Raw genomic sequence first — 20,778 nt, forward strand, 5'->3', positions numbered from 1 at the left:
TGAGTTGAAGTGTGAATCTTTATTGTCCACCTCAGTGAAGACACAAAAACATAGAAATCTTTTACAAAAAGCAACGAGACGAAGTGACTGAACTAAAAGAGACGCTGATGATTCTCTACAATATCTTACATTAAAATGCTCCTGCGTCAGTACGGACCAATCACAAGAGACCTGAATGAGTCACATGACCAAAAGTTTGTCTGTAGGTCTCTCAGAGTCTGGACTGCAAACTTCGGGGTCGTGTTTATGTTCCTCCAGGACTACCGGCCCCGGCTGCCCCTTGGTGGTCCTCTGGGTGCTGGTCCTCCCCTTCTAGGAACTGGCCCGGGTCCTCCAGGACCCCATCCGCCTCGTCCGCCTCGGCCAGACGGCCCGTAGCCCCCGTCCTCCCTCTGGGGGGGCCGGCCTGCAGGAAACAAGACCACAAGGCTTCAGACCCCGAGGCTTCAGACGTTGGTTCATCAGCGGCGCATCGAGCTCTTGGTCCTGGACTCACCTCCATCGGCTCCCGGGGCCTCTCGTTCTCGGGGGTCTCCGGTTCCCGGGCCGTCCTGCCACGGGCGCTTGCGGGGCGGCAGAGACGCCATGTCCATCCCCTGAAGGGAGGCGGAGCGCTCACGGCCGGCCGGAGACGAGCCGTCGTGCATCTGCTGGCCGTCTCGGTAACCGTCGTGACCTACGGAAGCAAGGACACGCCCGCCAAAATAAGAGTCTGCGAAGAAATCCTATTCTGGGCTCTTGGGATGGAGACAAATAAATGCTAGTTCCATTTAGACAAAACCATCAGATCATTTCTTTGTGAATCAATGAACATGCAAATAAAGAGAATAGAGAAACAAAAAAGCACGAGGGCTGATGGGAGATGTAGTCAGAGAGATTCTCATGTTGTGACTCATAGGCTGAATCAGAAGGCTTCACCTCCTCTAGGGGGCCCTCCTCCTCGAGGTGGCCTCCCTCGACCCGCGTTGGCCTCCCAGCTCCTCCCCGTCTCCTCAGGGCCGTCAAAGCCCTCCTCCTGGCTACCGTACTCGTCGGGGTAACCTCGAGCTCCGGGCCGGCTGGGCCCGCCTCCTCTGAACCTGAAACACCCAGCGAGTTGAGTTCAGGTTCATCCAGACACCCGAGGGCCCGTCCAGACACCCGAGGGCCCGTCCAGGCACCAGACCTCTGAGGGTCTGGTCTGCAGGTTCCAGTATGTCGGGCTGCTCACCTGTCGTCTCTCCGGCCTCTGAACTCTCCTCCAGTGAACCTCTCTTCAGGGCCCCAGTTCCCTCCTCCTCCTCCTCCTCCTCCTCCTCCTCCTCCTCCTCCTCCTCCTCTGGGTCCTGTCCCCCGGTGTCCGACACCCTGGTATCCTGGTCCAGGTCCAGGTCTCCAGCTCTCCTCTCTGCTATGGAAGTCTTGGCCTCCATCAAAGTCCTGCGCTCCGCGTCGGCCCTGCTGGTTCTCTCCCCAGTAAGAACTTGAGCCCTGGTCCGGTCCCCCGGACCCCTGCCGGTCTGAAGGGCCCATGTGGTGGTTGGGCGGCAGTCCCCGAGGGTCTGAGAAAAGTCAACGGGGGTCATCAGCGGTGTTATCAGAACATGGACCTATGATGGAGCTGGAACTGAGGGCCTCACCTTTGTTGTTGGGCCCCTGCTGCCCCATCCCGTGCATCATGGACCCCGAGTTCTGAAAGACCAGATCACAGTTACACAGGGTTCTGGCGGGCTCTTTTAAAACCAGTCCGACGCCACAGGGACTCACCTGGTGCTGCATGTATGGGGGTCCCTGCATGTTTGCATGGGGTCCTTGCATGTTACCTTGGGGGCCCTGCATGCTTCCATGGGGTCCTTGCATGTTGCCTGAGGGTCCTTGCATGTTTCCTGGGGGCCCATGCAGCCCTCCCGGGGGGCCCTGCATGTTGCCCATCCCATAGTTGTTTGGCGCGTTGCCGTGTGTCCTGGGTGGGAGACCCATCATCCCACCCTGTGGGCCCATCATGTTCCCCTGAGGTGGAGGACCCTGAGAATCCCTTGGACCCATTCCTCGAGGAGGGGGTCCCATCATCCCACCATGGGGCCCCTGCATCCCTCTGGGTCCCATACCATGAGGCCCTTGGGGGCCCAGATTCCTTGGAGGGCCCGGGTGTCTCTGCATACCCTGCGGTCCTTGCATGTCTGGTGGTCCCATCATGCCCTGAGGGGGGCCCTGGTGAGGCTGTGGTCCAGAGGGTGGCCCCATCGGTCCAGGGGGCATGAAAGGAGGCTGCATGCCTCCGGGGCCCATTGGGGGCCCCATGTTGTTGGACATTTGCTGAGGAGGCATGTTTGGGGGGAAACCCTGCTGGCCGGGAGGCATCGGACCCCCGGGGAAGGGGGGCATGGGGCCCTGTCCCTGCGGGGGCCCGATGTTCCCATCGGGGTTCATCCGGTCCATCTTCATCTGCTGCAGAGAGAACCAAAGAGTTTAAAAGCTGAATACAGATTATTACTAAATGAAGGTTAAAGGTCCCATGAGAGTCGTCCTCACCTCCAGCAGCATCGGGTTGCTGTACTGCAGCGCCGACAGATCCTGCTCCATCTCACTCTTCTTTTTGCCGTCCGCTTTCTGCTCCACCTTTCGGTCTTTGCCCAAATCTCCACCAGGTGGCATCATGGGCACTTTGTTGTCTGCCCAGGCCTGAAGAGACGAGTCCACGGTCAACCACATGAAACCAGTTCATGCTGCTGTGTTTCCCTCTGAACATTGTTCGGCAAGTTCGGCTGCTTCTACACTTCGTTGGGAGCACTTCCTACCCATCAGCCTCAGGATCAACATCCATGCGCTCACCTGTTGGAACTGTGCTGGGATCGGTTTAGCGTACGGCACTTTCTTCTGCGGGACCTTCTTTGCGTCTTTACCCATGACCTCATCCATGCCCCAGTCCAGACCGGGGATGGACATCTCCACCTCAGGAGCCGCCTCTTTACCTGCAGACAACAGTTGCATCTGAAAAACGGCCAAAACAACTCCAGAGATACATCCGAATTGAACCAGTCGTAACAGAGGTACATCCAATATAGGTAAATTTCAGGGGACCCAGTATTGACCCCTGTGGGGCACCGCCCCCAGCCGACAGGAGGAAACCTACTCTGCTCCTGCTCCATTGCGGCCTTCAGCTGCTCAGGGATCCCCATCCCCGGGATGGAGGCCACGCTGTTCAGGTCTATGTCGTCTGAAACACAAACGAGCACAGAAGCGTCAGCGGCTGTGATGACATCACATCTGACACTTGTGTGATTAGTCCTCCGGCTCACCGTACTCCATGCCGTCCTCTGACATCCCCGGCAGCAGGTTCAGGTTGTAACGGTCTCTCATCTTGTCACCGGGTCGATTCCTCGTCCAGAACTTACTGAAACATACGAATAACAAAAACGGAAATGGCCATCCATTCAGGAAATAAGGACTTCTCTAAATAGTGTGTGTGTATGAGTGTATGTATATGTGTATGTGTGTACACACTGTATATGTACACATTGTACCTGGTGTGGTCGTTGGAGCCGGAGCACAGGATGTGGCCCAGCGGGTGCCAGGCCAGACTCCAGATCATCCCCTCATGAGCCATCTCCATGCCCCCAACCTCCTTCTCCACCCTGACGGACAACAGGAAACCAGTCAAATCAGAACAGAAGCCCCTCGGCCAGTGCTGGTTCCTAGTGATCCTGAATGAGAGCTTGACCCTGTTGGTTCTGATCCGTACCCAGTGTGCCAGAAGAGCAGCGAGCCATCTGAGCCTCCGCTGGCAAACAGACCTTCATGGACGGGATGCCAGGCCACAGCTGGGGAGACACAAGACATCTGGGCTCAGTAACAGCACATCTGGGCTCAGTAACAGCACATCAGTCCTTCCAGTCTTTGTGCTAAGCTAGGCTAACAGTTTCCCTCACCTGTGGCCTCCTTCTTGTGTCCCCTGAACACCTGGAGCTCCTCCTTCAGGTTCCGGATGTCGAATAGTTTGCACAAGTGGTCTCGTGAGGCTGTCAGCAGCCAGTTCCCGTTGAGGTTCCACTTCACCTCCATAACCGTGTTCTTGTGGGCGTGGCTAAGAAGAGATGGCATTAAAGTGGGAGGAGCTACAGAGTCACCTCATTATCTCACACCTGTTCAGGAAGTGACTGATCCGGAGTCAGTTCTGGACTCACAGTGTGGCCAGACTCTGGCCCGTCTTCGGGTCCCAGAACTTGATCGGCTGCTGGCTGTCTTTACTGCCGGAGACCACCAGGCCTTTGGTGGGGTGCCAGTCCACACACTTCACGTCAGCACCGTGACCTACACACACACAAGTTTCAAACAAGACAATAAATGTAACATAAACCTCTACCTGTTCAACCTCAAACATTTTAAGAATAGTTTGTCACAAAGTAAAACACTATGCTCTAGGGTCATTTTAACTGGTTAAAGAATGACTAATAAAGCTTGATGTTATGTATTCTATGCAAATGCTTTATTGAGTCTTTAGAGGGAGATGAAAGGAGCCGTGTACCTCTGTATCTATAGGTAGCCATAGAGCCGTGTACCTCTGTATCTATAGGTAGACATAGAGCCGTGTACCTCTGTATCTATAGGTAGCCATAGAGCCGTGTACCTCTGTATCTATAGGTAGCCATAGAGCCGTGTACCTCTGTATCTATAGGTAGCCATAGAGCCGTGTACCTCTGTATCTATAGGTAGCCATAGAGCCGTGTACCTCTGTATCTACAGGTAGCCATAGAGCCGTGTACCTCTGTATCTACAGGTAGCCATAGAGCTGTGTACCTCTGTATCTACAGGTAGCCATAGAGCCGTGTACCTCTGTATCTACAGGTAGCCATAGAGCCGTGTACCTCTGTATCTACAGGTAGTCATAGAGCCGTGTACCTCTGTATCTACAGGTAGTCATAGAGCCGTGTACCTCTGTATCTACAGGTAGACATAGAGCAGTGTACCTCTGTATCTATAGGTAGACATAGAGCCGTGTACCTCTGTATCTACAGGTAGACATGGAGCCGTGTACCTCTGTATCTACAGGTAGACATGGAGCCGTGTACCTCTGTATCTACAGGTAGACATGGAGCAGTGTACCTCTGTATCTACAGGTAGACATGGAGCCGTGTACCTCTGTATCTATAGGTAGACATAGAGCCGTGTACCTCTGTATCTACGGATATAGAGCTGTGTACCTCTGTATCTACGGATATAGAGCTGTGTACGTCTGTATCTACGGATATAGAGCTGTGTACCTCTGTATCTACGGATATAGAGCTGTGTACCTCTGTATCTACGGATATAGAGCTGTGTACCTCTGTATCTACAGATATAGAGCTGTGTACCTCGGAGGATCCTCTCCTCGTGGCAGCGCATGAAGTCCCAGATCCGCACGGTGCCGTCGTCCGAGCAGGTGGCAAATTTATTATCTGTTGGAGAGAAGCTGTGGAACACAAGCAGAGCGTCACCATGGTGACCAGCGTGGAACGAGAGCTCCGGAAAGCACGCGACCCAAATCCATCCCATCCATGTGCTCAACATCACCACACTACTGATCCAGCCATCCAGGGAGAACACGGGGAGAACCACACGGGAACACAGGGAGAACAAAGGGCGAACGCGCTGGTGGTTGTAAAGTTAAAGTTCTCTTGGCACCACAGAGTGCCGGCTCGTTGCTTTCTGGATGTTTGGAAGGAGTTCATCACCGACGCCATCTTGCAACCAGTGAACAGGAAGTGACCATATGTTAACCGAGGAGTGACGTAGCGACCTGTCAATCACCCTGTAGCTCCGCCCTGAAGCGTCCCCTTATTATGGTCTGTTTGACTCTAACAGACCATAAAGTACTAAATGAACATCATGCTGTATAGAAGAAGACTATAAACTAGAGATTGAGACATAAACTCAAGTTTACAATGTTTACTGAGGGAATACATCAAGAGAGAAGTAGAGTCACTTATACAGACTTCTATACAACCAGAGGAGTCGCCCCCTGGTGGTCAGGAGAGAGAATGCAGCTTTAACACATGAAGCATAGACTTCTATACAACCAGAGGAGTCGCCTCCTGGTGGTCAGGAGAGAGAATGCAGCTTTAACACATGAAGCATAGACTTCTATACAACCAGAGGAATCGCTCCCTGGTGGTCAGCAGAGAGAATGCAGCTTTAACACATGAAGCATAGACTTCTATACAACCAGAGGAGTCGCCCCCTGGTGGTCAGGAGAGAGAATGCAGTTTTTTAACACATGAAGCATAGACTTCTATACAACCAGAGGAGTCGCCCCCTGGTGGTCAGGAGAGAGAATGCAGCTTTACTACATGAAGCATAGACTTCTATACAACCAGAGGAGTTGTCCCTGCTGGTCAGGAGAGAGAATGCAGCTTTAACACATGAAGCATAGACTTCTATACAACCACAGGAGTTGTCCCTGCTGGTCAGGAGAGAGAAGTAGAGTCCTTACGACCGACGCTACAAACAGACTTTCGTGAACAGGACTCCAACACAACGTCACAGACCCAAAGAACAAGAACAACCGTCAATGTGACGCAGAACCACAGAAACATTCAAGTCAACGCAGCTGGAATGATCAGAGCAGCGGCCATTTTATGTGCCCCGCTAGCATTGTAGTGAGCCAACGTTGACATTTACAGGAACAGCTGACAATCAGCTGAGTCGTGGCGCTCATCTACTCGTCACAGAAGCAGAGAGCATTGAGATGAACAGAAGAGGAACTACAATACTAGCTAGCGGACAGTTGGCTAGTTAGCCGGCTAGCTTATCCCACTATGTTTAATGCTACACTGGTACCAGAATAACGTCTGCAGCGGCCAGTCTGATGACCCATACGCTTTGGAGGACTAGTTAGCTAGCTACCAAGCTAACTGCATCCTCTTAGGTGTTCACGATGACGTCGCACTGCAGGCGTCCCGTCCCCTCACAAAGTCGTTTACAGGACTAGCGTGACACGTGATGTCATCAGCGGCCCGAGGTCATAGTGATGTCATCGGGCTCGGTCTATCGTACAGTCCGCGTCACAAATGGTGTGGAGCGATCCCGGTGCATCATGGGAGATGTAGGATCCAGTGTTATCGGACTATAAGTCTTGTGTCCCACTTTACCAGTTAACAGTAGAAGAAGAAGGGGCTGTGTTCAGGTGTTGAAGTCAAACCTTTATTTAAACATCTACAGCTGCCCGGACCAGAAGAGCGACTGCTTCTTTATTCACTTCATTTTAACACTTTATTGATCCCTGCTAACACTTTATTATGATTGATCCTCCTCTCCACCGGCTGCTGAACCAGAAGTAGAAGATAAAAGACTTTATTCAGCAGAACAGAGTAAACAGCTCATCAGCCACATCAGAAACAACAACAGACCACTGCAGTGTTGCAACAGCACACACGTACATCTGTCATGAATCAACAACATGTGGCGCGAGGCGAGGCAGCGCCCCCGCGTGGCTGCAGCATGGTACTGCAGCGCTGACAATACGAGACCTGCGTCAACTACAGAAAATGGTAGATTGGGTATAAACCTGGCTTCTCTAATGGCCTCCTTGTGAGCCTGGAACATCTTCACGTTGTTCATGTTGGACTGCCAGTACTTCACGTAGCCGCCGTGGTCCGCCGTCAGCATCCACATGTCGTTGTGAGACCAGGTCATGGCCCGAACAGGGCTGTCGTGGGCCTGCAGGGGACAGAGAGGACACACTTCAACTCATGTGAACGCGCACAGGAAGACGCTGTGACACCAGGTACGAGGTGCAGCCGCACAACAGACTCATACGGGTGTGAGGGAGAGGTTTACCTGTAAAATGGTCTCGAAGTTGAAGGTTAGTCCGTTCCACAGAGTGAACTCTCCGCTGGAGGCTCCAGTGACCAGGCGACGACCTTCAGGAGTCCACTGAGACAAACAGGAAGTAGACGCAGCCAGTGAGTCGTCACCTGAGACCACGCGACTCAACATGCTGCTGTAAGCTTCAAACTCTCAGATATCAGCTTCATCAAAAGGATGTCGTTCTTTAGCAAGTTTCAAACCCTTTCACAATAAAAGCATGGACTTACCCTGATCACAAACACAGGACACTTGACTTTGTTGGTGGAGGTTCGGACAAACTTAGTGGTGACGGCGTTCATGGGGTTGTTGCACATTCCCACAGGAGGAACCAGCTGAGGAGACAACATCTGTGTCAACGTTCATTCACACACACACACACGACTGCACATCAAACCCCGGTTGTAACCATTTTAAGATCCACCGACAGTCGACCGAATGAAACGCACCTTCACTGTGATTCAAACTACAAAGTCTGCGGCTTTGTGACAAAGACAACGCCACATATTTATTGAACAGATGACCTGTAGATCTACACGACTTTACACCAAGTGCCCATGAGCAAACATTGTGTGAAATGTGTGTGTAGACAGTAAAAAGTGATAAAATGTAGTATTTAAACTAACAATGAGGATTCAAAGCATACAGTAAACCTTAAATGACTCAAATGAATGAGAGACAATAGTTTGATTAAAAGAATAAACATTCATATAGATGCCTGTATGTATGCTGCTGATATTTTGAGCCTCTTTCTTTTGAAAGCAGATTTATGATTTCAAACTCAGCGTGAATGAACATTATGAACACATGAATATAACACATTTACACCACTTTTACTACACTTTTGGGGAAAGGACTTTTCCAGGCCTGGAAATAACCATTTAAAAAACTCCCTGATGTTCCAGGTTCTCCATGAGCATAAAGAACGCTGCTCATAGAACCTCGAGACAGAGCTCAGACCATCTAGTGCCGTGTACTCACGTCGTTGTAGCAGCCTGCGTCCGGCTGCAGGGCTCTCGAGTCTCGGTGGTCTCGCTGCCACAAACGGTTCTGAAACAGAGATGCGGTCAGAGCGCGTCAGGTCACCGGCACCCAGCGGCACCCAGCGGCACCCAGCGGCACCCAGCGGCACCCAGCGGCACCCAGCGGCACCCAGCGGCACCCAGCGGCACCCAGCGGCACCCAGCGGCACCCAGCGGCACCCAGCGGCACCCAGCGGCACCCAGCGGCACCCAGCGGCCTCACCTCCAGGTGTCTGATGACAGACGGGTTGTAGTCGATGGTCTTGCGGTTCACGGCCTTCCTCATGCGCTTCCCGTCGAAGGTGAGCTGCTGCATGGCCTGCTGCTGGGCGAAGTCCGGCCTCTTGTAGAACACCTGCCGCGGCGCCTGGTGCTGGAAGCGCGGCATGTGGAAGAACCGCTGCGGGGAGCCGATGTCCGTCGCCATGGTGACCTGCTGGAACCTGCAGGCCGGGACACCGGGATGAAGTCACCGCAGCAGCTCAAACCAGTACTGTCCCTTTAAGAGCTGCAGGAGGGTTAACACCAGTCTACAGGAGCACTGTGCCTTTAAGTAATTCAACCCTTTAGTCTAGTGCTTAACTTAGCCGTTTAGTCTAGTGCTTAACTTAACCCTTTAGTCTAGTGCTTAACTTAACCCTTTAGTCTAGTGCTTAACTTAACCATTTAGTCTAGTGCTTAACTTAACCATTTAGTCTAGTGCTTAACTTAACCATTTAGTCTAGTGCTGTACTTAACCATTTAGTCTAGTGCTTAACTTAACCATTTAGTCTAGTGCTTAACTTAACCATTTAGTCTAGTGCTGTACTTAACCATTTAGTCTAGTGCTTAACTTAACCCCTCTTCACAGAGACACGGTGTAGAAATGGTTTCAGAGCTGTCTGATGATCTCAGATACTCTGCCTTGGTTTTAATCCAGCACACCAGCAGAGTTGAAACAGACTTTTAAGTTTCATTTTTAATGTATTCATTTGCTGCTCTACAAGTTTATCCTCTTATTGTGACACAAACACTCAGGATCAGAAACTAACTGAGCTCACACCCTCCAGTTACACACACTGACAGATACACCAGGTGTTGTGGCCGGATTAACAGGTGCATCCTACCAGACAGGCATGATACACCTAAATATAAGGTAAACGTGTTCATAGAGGAGCTAAACGAAGGTAAACGTGTTCATAGAGGAGCTAAACGAAGGTAAACGTGTTCATAGAGGAGCTAAACGAAGGTAAACGTGTTCATAGAGAAGCTAAACGAAGGTAAACGTGTTCATAGAGGAGCTAAACGAAGGTAAACGTGTTCATAGAGGAGCTAAACGAAGGTAAACGTGTTCATAGAGAAGCTAAATGAAAGTAAACATGTTTCTAGAGGAGCTACATGAAGGTAAACATGTTCCTAGAGGAGCTAAATGGAGGTAAACGTGCTCATATAAGAGCTACATGGAGGTAAACGTGCTCATAGAGGAGGTGAACGTGATCCTAGTGGAGGTCAAAGGAGGTAAACGTGCTCCTAGATGAGATAAACGTGCTCCTAGATGAGATAAACGTGCTCCTAGATGAGGTAAACGTGCTCCTAGTGGCTCGGGGAGCTGTTGTTGTGATTAAATGGCGGCCCGGTGCTCCACCACCAGCGCCGCGCGGCTGTTGAAGGAAACTCACCCGCAAGCTGCGCCGTAGAGTCGGATATCTAGCGGTCGTTGACTTGGATCCTCCGGAAAGACTTCCTCTGAACAAACATGGACGTCTCAGACTTTATTCAACTGAACTGAAGGCGGTTTGTAGCTTCAGCCACCTGCGGACTCCATCGTGACGCCTCTTCTTCTCGGCCTGCAGAAAGGCATGCCGGGAAATTTTCACAACGGGCGGGATAGCCGGCGTCATCTCGCAAGTGCTTCTGGGAAATTACTTTTTACCGTTGCTTTGTTCTCCCCAAAACAAATCCCAAACAAACGTTTGATAACGTGCAGTTTAGCGAACGTCACAGTATGACGTCACGTTCACGCGCCGCTTATTTGTTAGCTGTAATAAAGTTAAACAGTAACGGCTCTGATTAAAGCACTGCGGCTGCAGTTCCTTGCTCTTCCGGTAGATGGGGGTGTTTTCCCGTTGAGAGAAGAAGACGCTCACCAGAACTCATGAAGAAAGGTTTTCTGAGTTCAGAACAGTACATCTTTTCTTCAATTACTAGTATTCGTCCTCATTAAGAGTCTGTGCATGACGTATATGTGTTCTCATGCTGATACATAACTATATACGTGAATGTTCATAACGAAATATGTGTATGTTGAATAAAATGAATTGTAGGTGTAAAGTTCATAGAAATATCTAATATATTTACTTCTATATTAAACGAATACAAAAGTGACTTATTTTATTGAATAAATAAGAGTCTATCCACGCCATAAACATAGTGACGTCACGGCTAGTCCGTCCAATCAGAGGAGCCCCTGGCCTGAAGCGCACGCGCTCCGCCTCGAGACGTTTCCCCTCTTCCGCCAACCGTCGCCGGTAAGTTCCCCGGTCTCCTTCCGCTGTTCCCCTATTAGGCAGGCGTGTACCGGACAGAGCCGCCTCTCAGCGGACACAGAGCCGGTCTGATCTGGTTCTCCTCGCACTTTAAACCTTAAACGGCTTTACTGGCTGCTTCTCAGCTGGGCGGCTTGCTTCTGCTGGCAGCTAGCATCTGCTAACAGTTAGCTCAACCGCCAGACTGTTCTTAATGATGACGTGAAGGTAGTCACGGCACTGTCTGTTCTAGAGCGGCACGTCACTCAGTAGTCTCACCTGTGTGATGACGTCACTCAGTAGTCTCACCTGTGTGATGACATCACTCAGTCATCTCACCTGTCTCTCCCAGCAGTCCCAGTGTCAGCGTTCATAAAGCAGCAGAGATGAGCAGCAGGAGCCGCAGGGCCTGGTGAGAGCTCACCTGTCTGTCACTCACCTGTCTGTCACTCATCTGTCACAGTCGTGTCCGTCTTTGAGCTAGTCATAAAAAATGAATGTGTGTGCAGCACAAAGAGGCGCTCCAGTGGTCTGGGACGTAAAGAGCGACTCTCCAGGGAGAATCTACAGAAGCCTGGATGGACAAAAGACGAGGTGATGTCATCATGTTAGCATTCATGGCTAGCTCGGTGTGTCCTATGGAGAGTTGGTTGTCACTGTAAGTGAGATATGAGTCTGACGGTGATGATGGTGATCTTCCTCCTCAGGACGAGAAGCTGCACAGGATGGTGAAGGAGTTGGGCGCCAGCAGCTGGTCCTCCGTGTCTCTGCATTTCAAAGTGATTAGTTTGACTTCTGTAACTGGTCACATGACCGGACGGCGAAGAACACAGGAACGCTAGCTGCTATCCGCTAGGCTAAACACCAGAGCTAATAGTTGTAGCAGAAGTTGCGTTGAGTTCCATTATGATGCGTTCAAGCACGACTAGGAATGAGTATTGGTCAAAGGTGAAGTAATTGAGATGGAGGTAGAATAATGCATTGTGGGAGAAAAGTCTGTCTGTGTGTCCCCTTCTTCCACCCAACAATCTTCTAGGAATCGATCATCCTAGATGTGATCTAACCCGTCCAGTTACAGAGCTAACGTCTGAGCTATCTGTTGCTTTAGCCAGTGCAGAGGTCCTAACTGACTCTGTGGTGTCTCAGGGTCAGAGGTCAGATGTGGAGTGTCAGCGGAGGTGGCAGCACATAAAGAATCCAGAGCTAGTCAAAGGTCCCTGGACCCATGAGGAGGATGAAAGGGTAACACTCACTTTAAACTGTCAATGCTCTCAGTGCTCGAGCACTAATACTATAGTAGTATAGAGTACTCTAGCACTAATACTATAGTAGTATAGAGTACTCTAGCACTAATACTATAGTAGTATAGACTTTACTACCTACTGTGTGAAACTTACACTGCAGATGTGACTCAGACTTGTTGGTCGTGACTCAGACTGGTTGGACTTGGGACTCCTCTATAAACTTCTACTACTTGTGATGTCACTTCCGGTACAGGTCCTTCAGCTGGTTGATAAATACGGAGTCAAGCGCTGGTCGCTCATTGCCAAACACCTGCACACTCGTAACGGGAAGCAGTGCCGCGAGCGCTGGCACAACCACCTGAACCCGACGGTGAAGAAAAGCGGCTGGATGCTGGAGGAGGACCGCACCATCTGCCAGGCCCACAGGCTGCTGGGAAACCGCTGGGCCGACATCTCCAAGCTGCTGCCCGGCAGGTCGGCCGCCGCATCCGCATGGTCAGCGCAGTGCAAACCAGAACGTGAAACTTAAAGTATTACTGATCTTCTCTCAGGACAGACAACTCCATCAAAAACCACTGGAACTCCACCCTGAAGAGGAAGGTGGAAAAGGAGGGATACCTGCAGGTCCTGCACCTCCACAACGCCTCCATCACCTCCTCCAGCTCCTCCAGGTCCTCCTCCTCCCCCAGACCAGCGTCCAGGACCTTGGATCCCCTCAGCAAAGCCAACATTCCCACCAAGGTCATGGTCCACTCGTCATGCACTCGTCATGCACTCGTCATGCACTCGTCATGCACTCGTCATGCACTCGTCATGCACTCGTCATGCACCCGTCATGCACCCGTCATGCACCCGTCATGCACCCGTCATGCACCCGTCATGCACTCGTCATGCACCCGCCATGCACTCGTCATGCACTCGCCATGCACCCGCCATGCACTCGCCATGCACTCGTCATGCACCCACCATGCACCCGCCATGCGCCCATGACACCCTGCTGACGCCTCCCCTTCACAGGGGGAGCTGTCCGGGGTGAAGGACTCGTCCAGCAGCTCCTCCAGCGAGCAAAGCCAGCAGGCTCACCTGTGCTGCGTCTATGGCCCCGCCTCCTCCTCAGGTTACGGGTCCTCACTGAGCATGTGCGAGCTGACCACGTCTGCAGAGCTGATGGAGCTGGTACGTCACGCCTGAGGCTCCACCCACTTACTCCTCCTGTCTTTAAATCTGGAGAAGATATCGATTTGAATCATTTGTTACAAGAGAAGTGTGTAAATAAATGTACCTGGTCTCTGACCTCGGCACAGAGCTCGGGGGTCTGGAGCTGTGGCCCAAAGGAAGCGAGCCCGTCTCTGTTCCCAGAAGAGGCCGACCCGGCAGGCGCGGATCTGAGCCGAAGTTATGTAAGAGCCGACTGATTGGTCCGTCGGGGCCAATTAGCCGGCTCCGTGGTGACGTGTTCTCCTCAGGTTGCAGGAATGAAGGAGCAGCCGGGGAGCCGGCAGGACGGAGCCTCCTTCAGTGCGGGGCCCCTGAGCTTCTCCCCGTCTGAGGTGAAGAACTGGACCCTGCTGCTGCTGCTGCTGGTGCTGCTGCTGCTGCCAGATGCTCAATGTCCGCCTGACCTCTGTGTGTTTAGCTCCTCAGCCTGTGTGGCGTGGAGGACCTGAAGGTCCAGCACCCGGCTCTTACCTCCACCCCCGTCTGCTCCCTGAAGCACCCCGCCTACAGCACCCACAGCACCCAGGACCTCCTCTGCCTGCACTGCCAGTAAGCTCCACATGTCTCTGCTTGTCGTCCTCACCGTGAGCAAGCAGCTGACCATTCATGTGGTTCAGGACTTCCTCAGAGACCAGGGACACGGTGAGAGCATTGTGGACGCCGGCCCCTCAGACACCAACCCCTCTGAAGATTAACAGTCAGGGCCAGGTGAGAAGAGCCGGGGGAGAAAACAAGCGCACCTTCCTCTAGAGCTGTGGGCTGAGTGTCTCTGTGCTGCAGGACTCGGTCTGCTGGAGTGGGAGGATGGACCTCATGTGGGAGGAGCCAAGTGGCCATGCTGTCAGTCAACGGTCCAGCAGCAGCTCTGAGGTCCACACACACATCTACATTACACACATCTACATTACACACACATCTACACTATATATGGATAAATGGATGGAAGGATGGATATTTTATAATGTATTAGTTTTTCACAGATCCTCTCCATGTATTATAATGTTCTCATGTCTCTGATTCCTTCATCTGCTCCTCTGCTCTTCATGTGTTCCTCTGTTCCTTCATGTGTTCCTCTGTTCCTTCATGTGTTCCTCTGCTCCTTCATGTGCTCCTGTGCTCCTCTGCTCCTTCATCTGCTCCTCTGCTCCTTCATCTGCTCTTTCATGTGCTCCTCTGCTCCTTCATCTGCTCTTTCATGTGCTCCTCTGCTCCTTCATCTGCTCTTTCATGTGCTCCTCTGCTCCTTCATCTGCTTTTTCATGTGCTCCTCTGCTCCTTCATCTGCTTTTTCATGTGCTCCTCTGCTCCTTCATCTGCTCCTTCATCTGCTCTTTCATGTGCTCCTCTGCTCCTTCATCTGCTCCTTCATCTGCTCTTTCATGTGCTCCTCTGCTCCTTCATCTGCTCCTCTGCTCCTTCATGTGCTCCTCTGCTCCTTCATCTGCTCCTTCATCTGCTCTTTCATGTGCTCCTCTGCTCCTTCATCTGCTCCTCTGCTCCTTCATGTGCTCCTCTGCTCTTTCATGTGCTCCTCTGCTCCTTCATGTGCTCCTCTGCTCCTTCATGTGCTCCTTCATGTGATCATCTGCTCCTTCATGTGCTCCTCTGCTCCATCATGTGCTCCTCTGTTTCTTCATGTGTTCATCTGTTCCTTCATGTGTTCATCTGTTCCTTCATGTGTTCATCTGCTCCTTCAGTTCTCTTCATGGCTTCTTCCTGGTTAACAGCATGTTTTATCCAATCACATGTCCCTTGTCTTCCTCTCTGGAAGAGCAGCCTGTTAGAATACAGGAAGAGCCTTCTGGAGACCGAGACGTGTGATTGGTCACAGGGCCATGTGACCAGTTACATGCGCTGTGATTGGTCAGTGAAGCTAGCGTCTCACCTGGAAGCTAGAACCTCAGGACTTACTGATGACCTCTTTCCCACAGAGGTCATGTGCGTCTGAGTGAAATGATTGTGTTACTGTTTTATACATTTACAGTATTCAATCGTAAACTAGCCACAGCGCTGTAGTTATTACTGCACCTGGGGCTGCTGCTGCACCTGGGGCTGCTGCTGCTGCTCCCTGCGGCCTCTACTTGCGCCAAGGTGCACTGCTGCCGCCGGCGCTGCTGTGCTGCATGTCATGTCTGCACTGTGCAGGGTCAGTGTCTTGGTGTTGTTGATGGAGTTGCCTCCTCTGGAAGTGAGGGCCGGCGCGTCAGGCGCTGCGCAGCTGAGCTGCTCGGCGGGGGAGTCCGCTCTGCTGGTGAAGTGGCTTCTGGGTCCACGTGGGTCAACAGGAGCGTCTCCTCTCCTTTAGTTCTCCTCCTCGTGACCTCCTCCGTGCTCGTGGTGGAGCCGTGTGGCTCCTCACATGTATGAGCGTGTGTTGAGTCGCTCTGTGACAGAAACTCCAGAACTCTTGTTCCTCCTCCTGAAGTGGACGAATCGACTCACTGAAGCCACGGCCAGACACTGATATGGAAGTATAGAAATACGTCCATAGTTTTAAAATGTAAATGATGATGTAAAAAGCAGAAACACAACCAGCAGTTAACACACCACATGCACATAACCCTCTGTCAACCTCTGTGTGAAAGGCGTCATCATTAAATCCACCAGCAAGTCCGTTTCTCAGGCTTCAGCCTGATCTTCTTCTTCTTTGGTTGACAGAAGTCACGCTGGGCCACTGACCAATCACACGTCCACGCCATTTCACAGGCGCTGCACCTCAAAGAACACGCCCACATGTCAAGCTAAAGCTCTGATTGGTTAAAGTCCATGACAATCAACCACAACGTCCACTCCCCGTGTCCTATAACCAACAAAGGGTTAAACTGCTTTGCTCCCATAGAGACACAGCAGGAGGAATCTGATTGGATGAAAGTCTCTTAAAGCAGCTGAAGCAGAGCAGCAGAGGAAGAAGAGCTGAGACATGATGACATCATTACAACACATGGAGTGGATTAGTGTAACACTATGAAATGATAAAATATCTATAACTTCGTGATTGTGTTGAGGCCAGCAGAGAAGACTCAGAGGCCCTGAGGCACCGCTGAGTGATGCCTGTGAGGGGCGCTCTCATTCACACATGTTGGACTTCTGTCCTCCAATCCAGGGAGAGAGTCTGTTGAGCTCCTTCCTGCAGGTCCAGGGAGAGGCTAGGTCCGTTTCACAGGACCAGGAAGAGTCCAGCTCGGGTTCAGGGGTCCATGGAGAGTCCAGCTCGGGTTCAGGGGTCCATGGAGAGTCCAGCTCCTCTTCAGGGGTCCATGGAGAGTCCAGCTCCTCTTCAGGGGTCCATGGAGAGTCCAGCTTCTCTTCAGGGGTCCATGGAGAGTCCAGCTTCTCTTCAGGGGTCCATGGAGAGTCCAGCTCCTCTTCAGTCGTCCATGGAGAGTTCAGCTCCTCTTCAGGGGTCCATGGAGAGTCTAGCACCTCCTCGGGGGTCCATGGAGAGTCCAGCTCCTCCTCGGGGGTCCATGGAGAGTCCAGCTCCTCTTCAGGGGTCCATGGAGAGTCCAGCTCCTCTTCAGGGGTTCATGTAGAGTCCAGCTCCTCCTCAAGGGTCCATGTAGAGTCCAGCTCCTCTTCAGGGGTCCATGGAGAGTCCAGCTCCTCTTCAGGGGTCCATGGAGAGTCCAGCTCCTCTTCAGGGGTCCATGTAGAGTCCAGCTCCTCTTCAGGGGTCCATGTAGAGTCCAGCTCCTCTTCAGGGGTCCATGTAGAGTCCAGCTCCTCTTCAGGGGTCCATGTAGAGTCCAGCTCCTCTTCAGGGGTCCATAGAGAGTCCAGCTCCTCTTCAGGGGTCCATAGAGAGTCCAGCTCCTCTTCAGGGGTCCATAGAGAGTCCAGCTCCTCTTCAGGGGTACATGGAGAGTCCAGCTCCTCCTCAGGGGTCCATGGAGAGTCCAGCTCCTCTTCAGGGGTCCATGTAGAGTCCAGCTCCTCTTCAGGGGTCCATGTAGAGTCCAGCTCCTCTTCAGGGCTCCATGTAGAGTCCAGCTCCTCTTCAGGGGTCCATGTAGAGTCCAGCTCCTCTTCAGGGGTCCATGTAGAGTCCAGCTCCTCCTCAGGGGTCCATGTAGAGTCCAGCTCCTCCTCAGGGGTCCATGTAGAGTCCAGCTCTGTGCCGGGCTGTGAGGAGTTCGGCTGCTTCCCGCTGGACCGGCAGATGGAGGTGTGGTGGTGTCAGCAGCCGGTCAGCTACCTGCACTCACCTGGATGTCCTGCCAGCAGACTGAACCCCTTTGAGGTGAGGACTGACCCTCAAACACGGCCAGACCCGAACCACAAGATGTTGTGTGAACATTAAATTGTCATTTAGAATGTTGCCTATCACGGTCTTGGACAGGACCTGTTTGTCTGGTCCAGTCCTGCACAGCCTCACTGTAATGCAGAGCGGGCCTTCAGTGCCGCATCATGTGACAAGAAAACAGACGTTACCAGCGCAGCGACTAGCAGCAGCTCCGCTGTGGCTGTTTGTGATTACAGTAACACTGCAGATGTAAAAACAGTAACACAACCAGCGGTTTACTCACCAGATGCCCACAACCCTCTGTAACCCTTCATAACCCTCCCTAACCTTTCATAACGCTCTGTAAGCCTCTGTGACTGTGTGAAAGGCATCATCAGTAAATCCACCAGAAAGTCTGTTCTCTACTTCCTGCTGCTGGTTTGATAAAAACTACAGAGAGTAACTGCTGAAACTACATACTGTGTGTTTAAAGCTCTACGTGTCAACAGGAACCACTGAGACAGGTCGTGAGACAGGAAGTGAGACATGGTGACGTGCTTCATGGTTGTTGTTGTTGTTGACAGCTGAGCGGTGAGCTCCAGCTGCTGATGTTTGGGAAGACGGACGACCAGCTGAGCGTGACGGAGCAGGCCCGCCTCTACGCCGAGCCCTGACCTTCATCTCCTTCATCTTCATCAGCCGGTGAGTAGTAGATACTCTGACTGAAGCAAAAGAATAACACCACGAGGTACTCATTCTGCAGAATGAAATACTACTGTCTTATTATGGATGCCTGATAACGTCACATACTGAGGGAACCAGCTCTGGAATCATCCATTAAGTGTTTCACCTCTTCCAGGTCTCTGTTCTTCATCATCTTCATCGTCAGCTGCCCAGAGACGACCTGTGAAGGAGAGCTGAGCTGTGGAGGAGAGCTGAGCTGTGGAGGAGAGCTGAGCTGTGGAGGAGAGCTGAGCTGTGGAGGAGAGCTGAGCTGTGGAGGAGAGCTGAGCTGTGGAGGAGAGCTGAGCTGTGGAGGAGAGCTGAGCTGTGGAGGAGAGCCGAGCTGTGGAGGAGAGCTGAGCTGTGGATCAGAGCTGAGCTGTGGAGGAGAGCTGAGCTGTGGAGGAGAGCTGAGCTGTGGAGGAGAGCTGAGCTGTGGAGGAGAGCTGAGCTGTGGAGGAGAGCTGAGCTGTGGATCAGAGCCGAGCTGTGGAGGAGAGCCGAGCTGTGGAGGAGAGCCGAGCTGTGGAGGAGAGCCGAGCTGTGGAGGAGAGCCGAGCTGTGGAGGAGAGCCGAGCTGTGGATCAGAGCCGAGCTGTGGATCAGAGCCGAGCTGTGGATCAGAGCCGAGCTGTGGATCAGAGCCGAGCTGTGGCTCCTGAGTGTTTTATGAGGAGCTTTAGCTGAATCATGAGCCTCCAGACTGCAGCCGTCAGTCACACTGATGCTTTATTGATTTATTAAGCGGTCTACACACATTGATTTTTAATGTACTTTGAAATTCATACAAACACATAACGTATTCCTTGTACTTTTACTGAAAATATCAGATTTTTTTAGTAGATTTTAAATTTAGATTTTAAATTAACTTGTACATGTATTAATTGATTAATTTTATTTCTGTATTTATTTCTTGAAATGTGTCCGCTAGTTGAGGTCACACTCGAGTCACAAAGACACTTTATATTAAAAACTAAATGTTGCACTTTGGATCAAAAACTAAATTGAATTTGAATTTTAAACAAATATAATTTAGTGTATTGAATGTTTGTAGCATGTAAGTGAATGTTGATTGTCATTTATCATTTTTAAATCTCATCCAGTTATTGTTTGGTATAAAAATACAGTCAACAATCATTTGATCTGTTTAACTTGTTTTGCACAAAGAAAAAGAAAGATGAACATGTTTGATCAACTTGTGGTAAGAAATAAAAGCCTTTGAACACTTGTTGTGATCGTCCTCTCTGTGATCGTCAATAGGCACGATATCAGGAACATCTCTGACATGAACTGAGTTATTTGGGACTCGAACATGAGCTCGACTTGGACGCAACCTTCCTGACTCGGGCGAGACGGATTCCATCACTCAGCTCCTTGGGTGTGATTGCTCTACTTGGAGGGTCGTGACCTCAGGGACTCCAGAATGAGTTCATCTCCGTCACTTGGGTCTGATCAGGTTCTGGTTTTGTTTCAGCTAGAAGATTAAAATACAAGACAATCGTTAAGAAATCGTTAAAAACAAAATGAGCCACGACTCTGAACATCAGTTTTCATTCTAGTCTGGCTGGAAGGCGGTGTTGATGGAGCCGGTTTCTGGAGGGGGGTGGGGAAAGTGGGGGCAGCTCTTCCTCCTGGACTTGGCCAGGACACGGAGGAGGAGGCTCGGGGAGGCGTGAGGAGGAGCCGCCACCGGGCGACCGTCCAGGCCGAGCTGCCGGCGGATGCTGCTTTTCCTCAGCAGCTTTGGAGTGCTCTGCCCACTGTGGGGAATAAAGAAAGAATATACTGGGTTATTAGATTTCTATGATGTAATGCTGCCATGAATACAGTGTGTTGTTGCTGTAGTTACCTTGTGCAGCCACAGGGGGGTGTTTCTGTTAGGACAACGGGCACCGAACCCCTCCTCACCAGTGTAGGCGTGGTTCCAGATGAATCTCCGTCCTGCAGCACAAAGACAGCCACCAAAAACCTGACCAAACAACCCGATACCAGCCGCTGGAGACCTGACACCGGATAGTCCCGAC

The 20,778-nt window shown here is 51.5% G+C and overlaps 2 protein-coding genes across 2 annotated transcripts; one reads left to right on the top strand and one right to left on the bottom strand.

Moving 5' to 3' along the window:
* On the bottom strand, positions 1 to 10,669 carry wdr33 (WD repeat domain 33). The gene is made up of 21 exons (XM_068567763.1): positions 10,502 to 10,669; positions 9,067 to 9,286; positions 8,803 to 8,871; positions 8,052 to 8,156; positions 7,795 to 7,890; positions 7,523 to 7,674; positions 5,331 to 5,428; positions 4,164 to 4,290; positions 3,909 to 4,063; positions 3,722 to 3,800; positions 3,504 to 3,614; positions 3,279 to 3,373; positions 3,113 to 3,196; positions 2,812 to 2,951; positions 2,512 to 2,661; positions 1,747 to 2,427; positions 1,620 to 1,671; positions 1,211 to 1,541; positions 919 to 1,079; positions 497 to 676; positions 1 to 406 (listed from the first exon to the last, which is right to left on the bottom strand). The coding sequence occupies exons 2-21, from the start codon at positions 9,268 to 9,270 to the stop codon at positions 261 to 263; spliced, it is 3,216 nt and encodes a 1,071-aa protein (XP_068423864.1). The 5' UTR covers positions 9,271 to 9,286; positions 10,502 to 10,669; the 3' UTR covers positions 1 to 260.
* A 599-nt stretch (positions 10,670 to 11,268) lies between these two features.
* LOC137779663 (transcriptional activator Myb-like) lies at positions 11,269 to 19,982 on the top strand. Its single transcript, XM_068567776.1, has 16 exons — positions 11,269 to 11,350; positions 11,700 to 11,759; positions 11,857 to 11,941; positions 12,055 to 12,126; positions 12,494 to 12,589; positions 12,845 to 13,065; positions 13,143 to 13,332; positions 13,609 to 13,767; positions 13,896 to 13,991; positions 14,058 to 14,141; positions 14,228 to 14,358; positions 14,427 to 14,517; positions 14,590 to 14,679; positions 16,913 to 18,049; positions 18,616 to 18,733; positions 18,891 to 19,982. Exons 2-15 carry the CDS (start codon positions 11,734 to 11,736, stop codon positions 18,703 to 18,705), a joined length of 2,568 nt encoding a protein of 855 aa, XP_068423877.1. The 5' UTR covers positions 11,269 to 11,350; positions 11,700 to 11,733; the 3' UTR covers positions 18,706 to 18,733; positions 18,891 to 19,982.
* Positions 19,983 to 20,778: the final 796 nt, after the last annotated feature.

The sequence above is a fragment of the Clinocottus analis genome, unplaced genomic scaffold, assembly GCF_023055335.1.
Source record: "Clinocottus analis isolate CAN_PGR_092001 unplaced genomic scaffold, fCliAna1.0.p SCAF_11, whole genome shotgun sequence".
Classification (NCBI taxonomy): domain Eukaryota; kingdom Metazoa; phylum Chordata; class Actinopteri; order Perciformes; family Cottidae; genus Clinocottus; species Clinocottus analis.